A 15,259-nucleotide genomic window follows, 5' to 3' on the forward strand; every position below is an offset into this window, starting at 1 on the left:
ACTTGGTCCACTTCCCTGAATTTTTATTTGCAGATATCAGATGAGGCTTTCATTTCTCCATTCCCCAGGAAGCCAGGAATGAGGAAATGAGAGAGAGAGAGAAAGAGAGAGAGAGAGAGAGAGAGAGATAGAGAGAGAGAGAGTTAGTTAAGGAGAGAAGAGGAAGGTGGAATCTTGGCAGTTGGAACAATTGAGTTAGGAAGGCTTGAGTTGGGGTGAAGATTGGAACTTGGGTCTAAAACACAGGGAGAGGGAACAGACATAATAAGGGAGGGGTGGGGAGGAGCGGTCCCGCCGAGTGATCCTGTGGAGAAGGACTCATTGAAAAGTCTGGGCTTATTTTAAATGACTGTTTATCAGATTGGGCAGCAGGATGGATCAGTGGGATGCCAGGGGCACCAAGAGGGCTTAGGACTTGGGGCCAGTGTCCCTGATGCCCCTCCCCCTGCCTCTCAGGGCAAACTTTTCAGATGCACTGCTAAATAATTTAGCTGATTAATAAGAGGGTTACACATATTTTGGTACATCTAGTCTAGGTTTCATTGGAGCCAAGCACCTCTGTTCAAGTGTCAGGTTTGATGGTTCTTCCGTGGTTTCCTATTTCCCCCAGAATATAATCTGAAGTCCTTTCTAAGGCCTTTAAGGGTGCTTTAGGACCCAGTGGTAAACTGCTTCCTCTTCTAACCTCATCGCCTTCCATTCTCCCCTGAGATACTCCTCCAGAAATCTGGCTCTTTGCTTTCCTCTATTGCAAAGAACCAAACTCCACTTCCCGGCCTTTGCAATCACTGTTCTTCAGATACTGCAGGGCGCGCACCTTCCCGCGTCATTCAGACCTCTTTCTCTGCTCCTGTGTTAGATATGGCTGCCAGACAAAGTCCCACAGACTAGGTGGCTTACACAACAGACGTTAATTTCCTTACAGTTCTTGGGGCTGGAAATCCAAGATCAAGGTGCCAGCAGGATTGGTTGCTCCTGAGGGCCATGAGGAAGACCCTGCTCCAGGTCTCTCTCCTCGGCTTATATAGGGTGTCCCAAAATTCACGCAAGAAGTAATTTTGATAGAAAACACAGGTTTATAGTTAAAAATTGTAAATGTTTTATTGATCCATAAAGTATACAGTATAGGGTTATGTATGGAATAGCACATCAGGTAAATGGCTTCCATGGCTTTGCTGGCACAATAGCAAAGCCGTGGTCTTCATTGGTCTTCATTGTCCCTGCTCATGGGCCATAATTGGTACTTGGTAATGCTTATCAAATTGAAGGGATTGAAATCAAAGGGCAACAGATATTAGAATCTGATTCAATAAACCAAGTAAAATTAGGCTTTTATTTTTTGTTGTTGTTGTTAATGCTCACACAAAATTCAAATCTTGCGTGAGTTTTGGGACACCCTATAGATGGCCGTTCTCCCTACATGTTCCCTCTATGTGCCGAGTTCTACACGTCCTCTTCTTAAAAACTCAGCAGCCATGATGGATTACCTTATTCTAACTTATTACATTCTAACTTATTACCATATTTTGAGGTACTGGAAGTTAGGACTTCAACCTAGGAATTTGGAAGGCTGGGGAGGAGGCACAGTTCAGCCCATAACAGCCTCTTCTCAGAGAAGACTCCCTGATACATTCAAAATAGTGTTCCTATTGACGGACACATCTTTATTCATTTATTTTTTTGAAGGCCCCCTTTACTTAAATGTCAACCCTAGCGGTCCCAATTCTTTGTTTTGTTAACTGACGTATCTCCAGTGCCTAGCTTACCTAAGCCTGGAGAGTAGGTAACATGAACAAATGAATACATATTATGAAGCCATTACAAATTACTCTGCACAATAGCAATGACAGAGAAAGATGCTAAAGGTGTACTGTTTTTCTTTGTAAAGCAGAGTTTTAAAAAATGCATGTGTAGAATAGTTTCATTTTGAAATCATATACATATAATTTATCTTTATTAAAATAAAGCTTGGAGAGAGATGCAACAAAATGCTAATAGTAGGTGGCTCTTGGGGTGGGATTTTGATTTAGTTTGATTTCTCTCATTGATGTGTATTTTCTCATTTCATCAGTGATTATATATTGCTTCCATAAGAGGAAAAAGACAATGCAACTTAGTATTAGGAGATATTTTGTCATAACTTGTAACTGACTAATAAGTGAGAAGAAAATACATGGTTTACCTTTTTCAAGGCGGAACGGTGGGGTACACAGCAAGTGGGCAATTTCTTACAGCCCCGTGGCTGAGATCACAGCCGATGGAGTCCAGCCAGGCTGCCTTCAAGGTCTCCCTTGCCCCCTTCTCAGGCATATATGTCATGCGTACTGAGCCTAAGTCTCTCGTCCATAGATTGGGGTGATAATGGTACACACAAGACCGGGCTGTCTCTCAACTCTGGAGCAGACTGGAATTGGATATCAGTGATTTGGAAATTTGAGGCCATGAAGAGTGAGAGAGCAGCCCAAGTATTTGGCTGTCTCTTTGTTCCTTTTAAAGGGCAGGCCAAGCAATAATATCCAAATACCCATCACATTGCTTCTGGGCTCAAGACCTGCACTGGGGGGAGGTGAGTAAGGCACTTGCGAAAGGTGCCAAATTTAAGGAGACACCAAAAAACTCAGTAATCAAGATCAGTAATATTTTAATGGGCTATTTTTAAAAAACCATGTTAAAATCTATAATGTGCAAAATATCAAAAATTTTAATAAAGACAGGCTAAGTATTACTGTTTTCTCCTATCCCTCAAGTTCCATTACGGCTCAGCACAGCACCCCATCCAGCCACAGCCTGAAGGTAGGAAACCTTTAATTATTCAAGTCATTATTAATTACTACTTAATTACAATCAATTATCCAATTATTCTGAGCCACAGAACTGGCTTGGCTCACTCTCTGACTGTCTGGCCTTCAGTCAAGGCCCTGGGAGGGTACCAGTAGGGAATGTGTATTTTTCTAACCCTGTTCATTTCTTTCTCCTCTACAGACACCTAATCACAGTTGCTACCTAATCACAGCCTTCTTACCTCATCGAGGACTCCGAGGGGCAAAGTTTTTCCTGTTCTTTTATAGAAACATAAAATGCCAGCAAAGCATGATTTTTTACCCAAAAGAGCACTAAGCAGACTTTGCAGATGTTACAGACTCCTCCACTCATGGGGAAGGGCACACTGACATTGGCATACCTTGCTTCAAAAATAGACAACAGCAAACAGCGTGTTCATTCCATCTTTTTCCCAGGGGAAGGGAAAATCCTTCTGTGATGAGGTCAGCTGGGTTCCCTGTGGAGAGCTTCCCTGCGGGGCTTTCATATTACTGTGTCTGGGATTTTGTGGGTATTAGTTTATGCATGTAAAGCATTTCACGGTGCACATTCACATGGAAATTGCGAGTTAAAAGTAGCAAAGATAATATTTAAAGCGTGGTTTCATGCAATGGTTTTATTGGACAGAGGACAACTCATCCGCTGATACCATAGATTCTAAGTTGCTTTATTAAAGTAATCACTAGAGAAAAATAGAATGTTCTTAGCATGTAGGTTTTAGAAAATTTCTGCTCTTTTCTCAATTTGATGTACATAAATGTTGTTCTGCCAAAACCGGTTTGGCTCAGTGGATAGAGCGTCCGTCGGCCTGCGGACTGAAAGGTCCCAGGTTCGATTCCGGTCAAGGGCATGTACCTGGGTTGCGGGCACATCCCCGGTGGGGGATGTGCAGGAGGCGGCTGGTCGATGTTTCCCTCTCATCGATGTTTCTGACTCTCTATCTCTCTCCCTTCCTCTCTGTAAAAAATCAATAAAATATATTTTTTTAAAAAAATGTTGTTCTCAAGCACATAAATTGAGGCATCATGGAATAAACTTAACCTATGGCAAATTTGTTTCTGAAAGCATCTGCAGAAATCTGTTTCTTTCTAGCTACTAAAAAACTCAGAGACCAAAAAGAAAGGGGGATCACTCGGACGCCAAGTAGTGCATAGGACTTACAGGATGTTTAGCATCAGCCATTGTAAGGTGATGTTCTGGAGGAGCTTCACAACAGTGAAGAAACTGGCTTTGAAAGTTTTTTTCTTTAACTGATGGAATGTTGCTCACCACACTTTTCTCTTTTTAGATTCAGGTGTTTACATGGAAAAAAAAAAAAAAGTGAAACACTCAGATTATATCGGGTGTCCTCCCAAAATGAATACACACACTTTGAATAATTTTAAAGGCATTGTTTACTAAAATACATTTCATTTTCAAAATGAGCTGTCAGCTGTTAACTTATGTATACATTTTGGGGGACACCCTGTATATCTGTGTCCAGTAAGCAATCTGACTACACTGAGACCACCAGCCTGTGAGGGAGGTCCGGCCAGTCCCACATGTTCCAGCTTTCGCAGGCCAGGCACCTGACATGTAAGGGAAGAAGCCATTATGGACACAGGAGACATGACCTGGAGAAGAATTGAGGAGCCCACCTGACACCCGGCACTGACACTCCGGATGTGTGGCTCCAGGTGAGCCATCTGGGCCCTGCCCAGTTGCTAGACACACTCCAGCTGAGGCCCTAGGCATCCTGGAGCAGAAGTAACCACCCCCAGGGTGCCCTGCCTGATGTCCTGATCCACGAAATTGTGAGCATTATGAAACGGCTGTTGTTTTAAAAAATGCTAGAGAGGCCGCGATACCAAAAGCAGAGGCACAAACAAGAATAAAGAACACGAAAAGGTAAGGAATCGTTATAACAGTTCTCCAATTCTGATGGTTGGTATTCTCAATTCCACTTTTTATTTATTCATTCATTCAAGAAAAGTGTATTGAGACAGCTACAAGGCAGAGATTATACTTAGTGCTGGGGATTAATAAACAATAAAATAGGTCTGTTCTTGGGGAGTGCCTAGTTTAATGGGGGTGTCAAACAAGTAAACAGTTTCCATGCAATATGATTCAGGGCTGCCCTACAGTAAGGGTTTGCAGAGAACTAATGGCACAGAAGATGCAGAATCTTCCAGCCTTGAGGGAATCAGAGAAGCATTGCAGAGAAGGCTCTGCTTGAGATAAACTGCAAAGAACAAGTAGAGCTCTAGCCAGTTTGGCTCAGTGGATAGAGCGTTGGTCTGGGGACTGAAGGGTCCCGAGTTCGATTCTGGTCAAGGCCACATGCCTGGGTTGCAGGCTTGATCCCCAGTAGGGGTCGTGCAGAAGGCAGCCAGTCAATGATTATCTCTCATCATTGATGTTTCTCTCTCTCTTTCTCCCTCTCCCTTCCTCTCTGAAATCAATAAAAACATATATATAAAAAAAGAGAATAAGCCATAGACACAGACCATAGTGGGATGGAGGCCCGGGTGGGGTTGGTGTGGGTTAGAGGGAATCAATTGGGGGAAAATACAATGGGGACATCTGTAATATTTTCAACAATAAAGATAAATTTTAGAAAAAGAACAAGTAGAGTTTTACTAGTTGGCCACGGTGGGGTGGCGCTAATGCTATGGCTGCAAAGAACAGGGCAGTTTGGATTTGGACACTGTGGTCTCAGTTTTCTTTTGCTTTTCCTGGGCAGAGTGCTGCTTGCATAACTAATTTTTTTAGAGAAGTATTTGATCTGTGTGGTAAGTACGACTGAGAAGGAACAGCTCATGGGATGTGGAGGATTAGTCAACCTAGGCTCATGGAATGAGCACCCTACAGAAGCCTGGCCTGCTCAGCAGAGGAGCCAAGGCCTTACCGCCAACTCCCCCCTCCCCCACCCCCTGCCACCCCCACCCCCACCCTCACTGCAATGCAAACAAAGTTGTTGGTTTGTTTTTAAAAGGGTGCTTCCTGGTCAAATATGACTTTTTAAAATTTTCAGTTACAGTTTATACTCAATATTCTGATTAGTTTCAGGTGTCAAATGTAATATGACTCTTAAGATAGGTTTCCTGGCCTCTACATCCATCCAGTTTGCTGTCCTAATCCCTTCTGATAGAAAAATTCTAGAGGTACTTCAAGATGGATGCTAGGCTGTGAAGATAAAAACAGATTTGTCTCGCCCAGCCAGCATGACTCAGTGTTTGAGCCTACCCATGACCCAGGAGGTCGCGGCTGAATTTCTGGTCAAGGGCACACATCCGGAGTGTGGGCTGTGGGCTCAATCCCCAGTGGGGGGTGTGCAGGAGGCAGCCAGCAGAGCAATGATTCTCATCATTGATGTTTCTGTCTCTCTCTCCCCCTTCCTCTCTGAAATCAATTTTTAAAAAAATGTTTAAAAAAACATATTTGTCTGCACAGTCGGGCAATAGGGTCATCACGAGGAAAAGACTGTCCTAAAGCGTATGAGCTTTGTTTCTGGGGGACAAACCTGGTTAAAAAGACTTCTTCAAACTTTTCCCTGCTGTCGAGTTTAATGAAACTCCTACAGCGTTTCTACCATCAGCTTGATCTGAGGAGGCTGCTGTCAAAAAGGCTCCTGGAAGAAACAGGAGAATAAGTTAAATTATTGCAAGAAAAATGGTTCTAATTTCAGTAAGGAAGGGAAGGAGGGGGAGGGGCAGGAACTGGGTGGAGGCAGGCCAAGCGGGGGAGGGGAGTGAGGGCACCTGTAATGGTGTTAACAGGAAAAATCAACATAAAATATTTTAAAAGTAGGTGGAAGACAACGTTTTCTAGCAAGGGAGAAAGTTTATGGAAATCTTATGCTTTGTAAACAGTATGGAAGAAGCAATTTGAAGCTTACAGACAGCGTGTGCCTGGCGGAAGCTGCTTGTGCCTGGGCTGCCCTGGTTAGTTCTGGATTAACCTGAGGATAAAACTAGCAGAACTTAGTATTATTGTGAGGGTTGGGAGCACATGTGCCTGAAGAACTGAGAAAGGCTAATCATCCTTGTTGCCACTTCCTGCCCATCATTATGCAGCCTTTATACCAAAAATCGAGTTCAACGAGCCTGGGAGTGTTCCAGAAACTGGAACTGAAGCCTTGTGAAACGACTACATCAGCTTCATGCATTTACGCTCACTTTCAGAGGATGTGTTCGAAAATAGTCATTCCTTTCTGTTTTAAAATTGTTTTGTGCAAGAATGGACAAATGTTAAAAAAAGAAAAGAAAACGATGCTTTCAGAATTTTCCGAATGACAAGTTGGTTGATGGATTGGTGTTCTGAGTTTGCAGATTTTGTCAAAGAAAAAAGGTAAATTGAAAATACTACCAAAAAAAGAGAGAAAATCTGGGGCCTCCTGCCGTGGGAAAGCGCCTTGGCGACTCCCCGCGTTCCCGAGCTGGGAGGGACTAGCTGGGCCCCCTTTCACTGATGAGGAAGTGCAGGGTGACGTGTCCTCGAGGCTCACTCAGGACAGTCATCGCTGCTCCGAGAGCTGGACCACGGCCCCGGGGTGCCTACGGCGAGCTGCCGGCGGACACGAACACTGTGGGTGGCAGAGCGGAGGCGCATTTAGATTCAAACACGGTCACCAAATGCGGGCAAACTAAGCGCACTCCCGAGCAACACATCAAATGAGCTGTCAGACCCGGTGAATCCGACTTGCTAGCCGACTGGCTTTTTCACCAACGGGGGCTTCGTGAGCCCAGGGGCGGAGGACTTGGCTTCGCTTCCCGCAGGACCGGAAAGCTCCGGGCGCCGCGCGGTGAATGGAAGCCCGGGTCCGCCGCGCGCCGGCTGGGGGCGGAGCCTCTGGGGGCGGGTCCGCTGGGGCGGGGGCGGGGGCGGGCCGGGCCTGGTGAGTCACGCCTTCTCTGAGAGGCGGGCCGCGTGGCGAGAACGCTGGGCGCGATTGGCCCCTCGTCACCACGTGATCCCAGAGCGCGTTCCGGTTGGCTGGTGCCCGCTCGGACAACGGCTTTCAGTTGAGAGGCGGTTGCGGGCGGAGGAGGAGCTTGGGCTGCGCTCTCTTCTCGCAGTGGTTGTAGTTTTCGACGCCGGTCTGGTCCCCACCCCTTTTAAATAAGTCGGGCTGGGCGCAGCCCTCACAGACTAGGCAACTCGGGGGAGGCGGTAGCGGCGCGGCCGCGGGGGGTGCGGCCGGGCCCGGAGCCCTGCCCGGGGCCCGGCGGCCCGGCGGCCGAGCGGACAGCGGGCGAGGCCGAGCCTGCCTGCGCGGCGCAGCCCGGGGCTGCCGGTGCCGGCCGCGCCATTGTTGGGGGAGGGGGGCCCGCGGAGCGCGGCGGAGCCGGGGGTCGAACGGAGGCGGCGGCGGCGGCGAGGAGAGTGGACACCCCATGGGGAACACTCTGACCTGTTGCGGGAAGCCGGATGCCAGCCCCAGCATGGGCCGGCGCTCGGGGCCGGCCGAGCCGGACGACCCGTCTGAGGTCTACGAGGCGGCGGCCGGGGACGCGGTGGCGGTCGCGCTTTCGCCGGCTGCCCCGGAGCCCGCAGAGTTGGATTTCGGCACCGGCGAGGGCCACCATCTGCAGCACATCAGCGACCGGGAGATGCCGGACGGTAAGGAGGCGGTGGGCGGCGGGGGCTCTCGGGGCACCTCTGGCCTCCGTCGCGCCCAGGGTCCCCCGGGAGGGAGCCACCGCCTCGGGCCCCTTCCTGCCCGGAGCCGGCTCTCCCCGGGCTGGCACCGGGCGGAAGGCTGGCTCCGCCTGGCGTCCCCGCCCCTTAGTCTTTCCCGTCCTGCGGGCCAGTGTCCCTCTTCACCCCGGCACCCAGTTCTTCCCTCAGGTCCCTTCTCCGCCCGCCCAGCCCGAGACCCTTCCGCCCTCCGTCCGGCCTGGTCGTGGCTTTATTGAATGTCTGGTGGGACTTTGTAGGGACTTTCGGGTATAGGTTCTCCCACCGCCACTTCGGAGCAGCCATCCGATCTCCCCCGTCTTCACCTGCCCAGACGGTGCCCCCGTGAAGGGGCCGGGTCGGGGCCGGCTGGCAGCCTGGCCTCCCGCCCCTGGAGGTGGCTGATGCTCGGGGCAGGTCAGACGCAGACATTCTAGGGTGGGTTATCCAAGTTCAGGACAGAGACCGGCATAGGAGGGTCTGTGTGCTTTAAGGACGCAGTTTTCAGTTGCTTTATTTCTTCCAACTATCGTTTGAATACAGAAGGTAAGAAAATGTGGGAGAGGGAACTTAAAAGACCTGAAGGATGTGGAATGTTAACAGAATATGCCCTCCCCCCCCCCCCCCCCCCCCATGTTAAAGGCTGATTACTCTAAAATTCCCACTTGGATGCAAATATGCCTTGTCTTACTCCACTGACTTAACAGACTTCACTCTCACATTGTCTGCTCTAAGGGAGAGATGGGGTGGTTCATGAGACTGTGGGTCAACGTTTCAAAAGAGAAAAAACTAACAAACATAAATGTAGACGTTAATGTGTAATAGGAAGGTCTGGGAGTTAAGATGCCAGGTCCTGCCCAGCAGTGTTGGTCTCCGTGGCTCGCTCTCCTCCCTCTCCCCTCCTGCCCGTAGGACCCCGTTCACCTTGGAGAACCTCGAGTAAAAGTTGTCAAGACCTAACAGCTGGGTAGGGCGGAGGGAGAAGAGAGGAAATGTCTGTTTTAAAATAATTCTGGGTAGCAACATGGCTCATAAAGACTGTTCTTTGAAGTAGAAAACAATGAGTTATGAGATGTTAAAGGCCCATTTGTTTCATGTAAATGCCAGAGGTTATTTGATTTCATAGAGAAAATGTTTTATAGTTCTTACTCTATTCAAACTTTAGTTGAGCTTTCAATTTATTTAAAAGTTAGAATAATAAGCCTGTGGACATTGGATTTGGCTTTGTAACTGGGAAGTACTTCCTTTTAAGAATATGCAAATATTGTGGGGGAAAAAAGGAACAAATTATGTGAATTAATTGTACCTTTAAACACAAAGCAAGTAAGTACTTGTGAACACTTTGCTCTTAGGTGCTGTAAGGTAAGCCTGTGAGTGATTTTGCGAACCAGTTAGTGATGGGTAGTGTTAGTGAGAGACCAAAATAGGACCTTTATATATTCTTTTAAGATTTACAACACATTTTCATGTATATCTCATTTGCCCCTGCTAACTGCAAATAAGACCCATGCATATGTTCTCCCTATATTACGAATGAAGAAAGCAAGACTTAAGAGATCTGAAATGGGCCGGGCCGTGGTGGCTCAGTGGTTGAGCATGGGCCTATGAACCAGGAGGTCACGGTTTGATTCCCTGTCAGGGCACAAGCCCAGGTTGCGGCCTTGATGCAGGAGGCTCTCTGTCCCTCTCCCTTCTCTGAAATCAAAAATATATTTCAAAAAAGAGATCTGAAATGACTGTGTAACACAGCTACAGCTACTGGACAGAAAAGCTGACATGGAGGTGATAGATACACCAAGTTCAGTTTTGGTGCTTAAAAACCTCTTTAGAATGCAGCTTATATAATTTCTTCATAGAGTGAGCCTATCTTAACTTACTCCAGTCTTGATTTTTCCATTGAAATTACTGTTTTATTTTTTTCCATCACCATTTATGCCCTCTTCCATCAACATTATTGTACAAACTCAAGCAACATTTACCTCTCCATTCTATATTTCTTTTTAAAAATGTATTGTTAGAGAAAGGAAGAGACAGAGAGACAAAGATATTGATTTGTTGTTCCACTTATTTATGCATTCATTGGTTGATTCTTGTATGTACCCTGATGGAGATCGAACCCAAAACTGTGGTGTATTGGGATGACGCTCTAACCAACTGATCTACCCGGCTAGGGCTCCATTCTGTATTTCTAAATTCCTTATGATGAATAAGAATAAAAGAGTAGAAGTCAGGAAATAGCATGAATTTACCAGGTAAACGAGTTGATATATTTTAAAGAGTTTGTTCTGGTGACTTCAAATTGAAGCCAAGAATGCCTCATATAGAGGGACTTGCAGAGAAACTGGTAAGAGAGCAGGTAAGGTAACAGGTAAGGGTTAAGCATAGGACTATGATCAGGAGTGTTAAATCAGAAGAGTTGAAAAAATAGAGTTCATGAGTACAGAATTTACCTTTTTATGTTTAACATGATAGTTAAAATTTTATTTCAATTTGTTTTTAATTTTGGGGGGAAATTCAATAAAATGATACAAGAAACCTCAAATTTCAGCATTTGCTATTAAGTTTCCATAGAAACAAGTCAGAACACCAAATATAAAGACAAGCACATTGAAAGTTTTCTTTTGATGTCTTTATTTCAGACAGTTTTATATCAATTTCCCTGGAAACCAAGAAATAACTACTTATTTCAGCTTTTCTACAAAGGATAATTATTTGGTTACTTATACAAAATCATACATGAATGATGCTCTGAAATACAAGAACATGATTTCTTCAAGTTATTTCAAAGAGACATTCCAAGAACCTAGTATAGATTTCAGATAGACTTAACAATAATTTTCTACTACCTTGCCTTTTTCTAACAGTACTAGTATATATAATATAACTGATGGTAGTATCAGTAACACGCACACACAAAAACACTTAAGATTCTGTTATCCAATGTATTACTCATCACCTTTTATACAGCCTTTTATGCTCTGACCTTCTGAGCTTTGCTCATTTCCTGGCTAAAGGTGCTTTCTCAGATGACCCCTTGTTCCCCCTACCCCTAAGAAGTGAGTAGGGAAGGAATTAGCAATATTATGTGGAAAAACCTCTGAGAACAGATCTTTCCTCTTTCCAGTAGCTATTTTAAACCCTCTTTTTTGCTTTTTTTGTATGGCAATACTAATAAGTATTTGATGTAAAAGATTTAGAAAATCCAGAGAAGTCACTCACTTATACTCAGAATATCAAGAACTTATATTAATATTTTGGTGTTGAACTTTATGTATGCACATAAACACATTTTGTTTGTTCTATGAAAAGGAGGTCACTCTTTATGCGCTGCTTTGTAACATTTTGTTATAAAGAGAAGTAATGACCTATAGCTCCAGGAATTGTGTTTGACACCTGGAGAGCGCTCCAGGATGCATTTCCATCCAACTGCATGCTCTCTAATAACTATTCAGTGTACCCTCAAATGGTTGGACCATTATTCATTTACCCATCCTTTATGGTTGGCCATCTTTTAAAGTGAAACCATACACAATCCCATAATAATGCTTTATTCTGGGGACACAGATAAAAGTGGATGCATTGTACCTCCCTGTAGAATTCAGCTAGTATTCTTTCTTATAACTTAACTAGAGGCCCAGTGCATGAATTCCTGCACTGGTGGGGTCAGGTCTGCCCACCCTGCAGGGGGGGGGATTGTGGGGGAGGGGGTGGGTGGGAGTGGGTGCACAGTTGGCAGGCCGGCCCTGCCCCCTGGTGGAACTCCTGTGGAACTCCCAGTCAAGGGGACAATTTGCATACAGTGGGGCCTTGACTTACCAGTGTCCCTACTAACGAGTTTTTCGAGATACGAGCCTTCTCTTGGCCGATTTTTTGCTTTGAGTTGCGAGCTAAAATTTGGGTTACGAGCCAGCTTCAGATACCCCACTGCTAGTTGGCGCAGTGAACGAACGTAACAGTGAACGCCACAACATCAGCCCAGCATCACGCGTCTCGTTCACTTTTGGTTTGACGTACGAGTAATTTGAGTTACGAGCTCCGTCATAGAACGAATTAAACTTGTAAGTCAAGGCCCCACTGTATTACCCTTTTATTATATAGGATTAGGATGTCATTTTGTAGTTAAGGCATTTTAACATTAAATATTCTTTTTTTTTTTTATTGCTTAAAGTATTACAAAGGGTATTACATATGTGTCCATTTTTTCCCCCCGCCCTAGACAGTCCCCTAGCCTCCCCTATCCCCCGGTGTCTTATGTCCATTGGTTATGCTTATATGCATGCATACAAGTCCTTTGGTTGATCTCTTACCCCCCTACCTCCTGCACCCACCCTCTCCGGCCTTCCCGCTGCAGTTTGACAATCTGTTTGAGGCAGCTCTTCCTCTGTATCTATTATTGTTCAAAAGTTTATAATGGTCTCTATTATCCATGAATGAGTGAGATCATGTGGTATTTTTCCTTCATTGACTGGCTTATTTCACTTAGCATAATGCTCTCCAGTTCCATCCATGCCGTTGCAAATGGTAAGAGTTCCTTCCTTTTTAGAGCAGCATAGTATTCCATCGTGTAGATGTACCAAAACATTAAATATTCTTATCCCAAATTAAAGTAACCATTGATTGTCACTGGACATCAAACCTCTTTTAGGTTTTTGTGGTTCTTATGTCTTTAATTCTGAATAACTACTACTATAAGATCTGAAAGTAATGTTTATTTTAGATGATAAACCAAAAGATAGCATTTGATGAAACCATAAAAGATATAGGAAAATTGGGAGAAATTTTATTGGTTTTAGATGCACTGAAGTGGTAAGATGTCTATTGGGCACCATTCCAGATATAGGACAAACAGTGTTATACAAGACAAGCCCCTACCTGTAACTTAGGTCCCTACATTCCAGAGGAGCCTCGGGGCAGACAACACATGAACAGGTAAGAAAGTCAGGGTGGTTAAAGACAGCTGCTCTCCTTAAGTGACATCGAGAGGGAGCCATGTGAGGATGGAGGAGAGGCTTCCATGCCGAGTTCCCCAGATGGCAATACGCCTGAGTGCAGGCAAAAGGACAGAAGGACATGGCGATGGCTGCAGCAGAGAGAAAGGGATGCCAGGAGGAATATAGTGGATTAAGACTTTGTATGCCTAGTGAACCTTGACAAAATACATGAATTTTAGTCTAGTAGTAATGGGAAATAATTGGAGGATTATATGCAGGGAAATGATGTTCTAGAAAAAGAGAGGAGAGTGAGAAAGAAGCTACTGTTTGAGAATAGGGGGGAAGCAGGGAGCCCAGATAAGAGCCAACAGTGGTTTGAACAAAAAAACAATAAAGGCTTATTTAAAGAAATTAAGTGAATCTAAAAGTAGTATCAAAGGTCTGAATGGACCAGTCACAGAAAAGGAAATGCAGATTACATTTGAATGTCTTCACACAAAAGAAATGCAAATAAAACTATACTATAGTTTCTCTCCTATTGGGAGAAGACCCATAAACTTGGCATTGTATTCTTTGGTAAGGCTGTGAAGAAACAGTTGCCTTTATATATTGCAGGGAAATGCAAAATAGTTCCTCTCTATGAAGGGGACATTGGCATAATCTCACAACAACATAGATGGATTCATTAAGAAATCCTATTTTAAGGAATTTATCCTGAAGACATACCCCATAAATATGAAACCACATATTCACAAAGTGTTTTTAAAAAAATATATATTTTTATTGATTTCAGAGAGGAAGGAAGAGGGAGAGAGAGAGAGAGAGAAACATCAATGGTGAGAGAGAATCACTGATCGGCTGCCTCCTTCACGCCCCCAACTGGGAATCAAGCCCACAACCCGGGCATGTGCCTTGACCAGAATCGAACCCAGGACCCTTTAGACCACAGGCCAACGCTCTATTCACTGAGCCAAACCAGCTAGGGATTCACAAAGTTTTGGTGCATTATTTTTAAAAGAAAAACATTAGAAATAACTCATGTACAAAAGGGTCTGGTAAAGTAACTAGTACATCCACACAGGAGAGACCTATGGAACTATAAAAAACAAAAGTAAGATCTCTCTTTACTGCTAAGTGGTAATCTCTAGGATACATTACATGGGGGAAAGGAAGGAGAGGATATAAGTAATCTATATGACAATCAGGGAAAATATTATTTGCTTTTTTAAAAAAACCCACTGAGAGAAATTCTTGCTAATTGTGTGACTCTGTTATTCCTTTCCTTTTAGTGGGCAGCCAAAGCACATATTTACTTAAGATGATGCTCAGGAATGGTTAGAGTAGAAACTTTATACATTTTCAATGCAATGCCAAAACATTCTCATTTTGCTTTTGAGTTAATTTGTGAAAGCTTTGTTTTGTCATTTATTGTGATATACACACACACACACACACACACACACACTCACACTCTAGGGGCCCAGTGCACGAATTCGTGTACCTTGAAAGGAACTGTGGGCCGTGAGGCTGCGGTGGGCACAGGGCCGGGTCTCAGCCCATCCTCCCTCTGTGGCTCTTGGTCCTTTGTCTGCCAGCAGTCCCACTCCCACCATGGCCGCTCCCATGTGCTGATGGCGCCGGCCCCACTTGCACTGGGCCCTGCTTATACCCGCTGATGGCGCTGAGTGATTGGGACTGGCGCCAGGCGCCAGCAGCGGGTGTGAGCAGTGGCTCTGGCTCTGGCGCCGGCTGTGGGTACGAGCAGCCGGCTCTGGTGCCGGCAGAGGGTGTGAGAGGTGCCTGCCAGTCCTGATTGCCCCTGAGGAGCAGGAGGAGGTGGAGAAGCCCTT

At 45.2% G+C, this 15,259-nt stretch overlaps 1 protein-coding gene across 2 annotated transcripts in view; it reads left to right on the top strand.

Annotated features, from left to right (window-relative positions):
- Nucleotides 1-7,929: 7,929 nt before the first annotated feature.
- The window catches only part of CCNYL1 (cyclin Y like 1), a 41,829-nt gene continuing 34,499 nt past the window's right edge, over nucleotides 7,930-15,259 (top strand). The window contains exon 1 of one of the 2 annotated variants that reach the window (XM_059702932.1): nucleotides 7,930-8,421. In XM_059702932.1, the coding sequence (XP_059558915.1) occupies nucleotides 8,196-8,421 (226 nt within the window). In that variant the 5' untranslated portion in view covers nucleotides 7,930-8,195. The remainder of the gene's footprint in view (nucleotides 8,422-15,259) is intronic. The other variant, XM_059702931.1, reaches the window with a different exon arrangement.

This window comes from Myotis daubentonii, chromosome 7, assembly GCF_963259705.1.
Source record: "Myotis daubentonii chromosome 7, mMyoDau2.1, whole genome shotgun sequence".
Lineage (NCBI taxonomy): Eukaryota > Metazoa > Chordata > Mammalia > Chiroptera > Vespertilionidae > Myotis > Myotis daubentonii.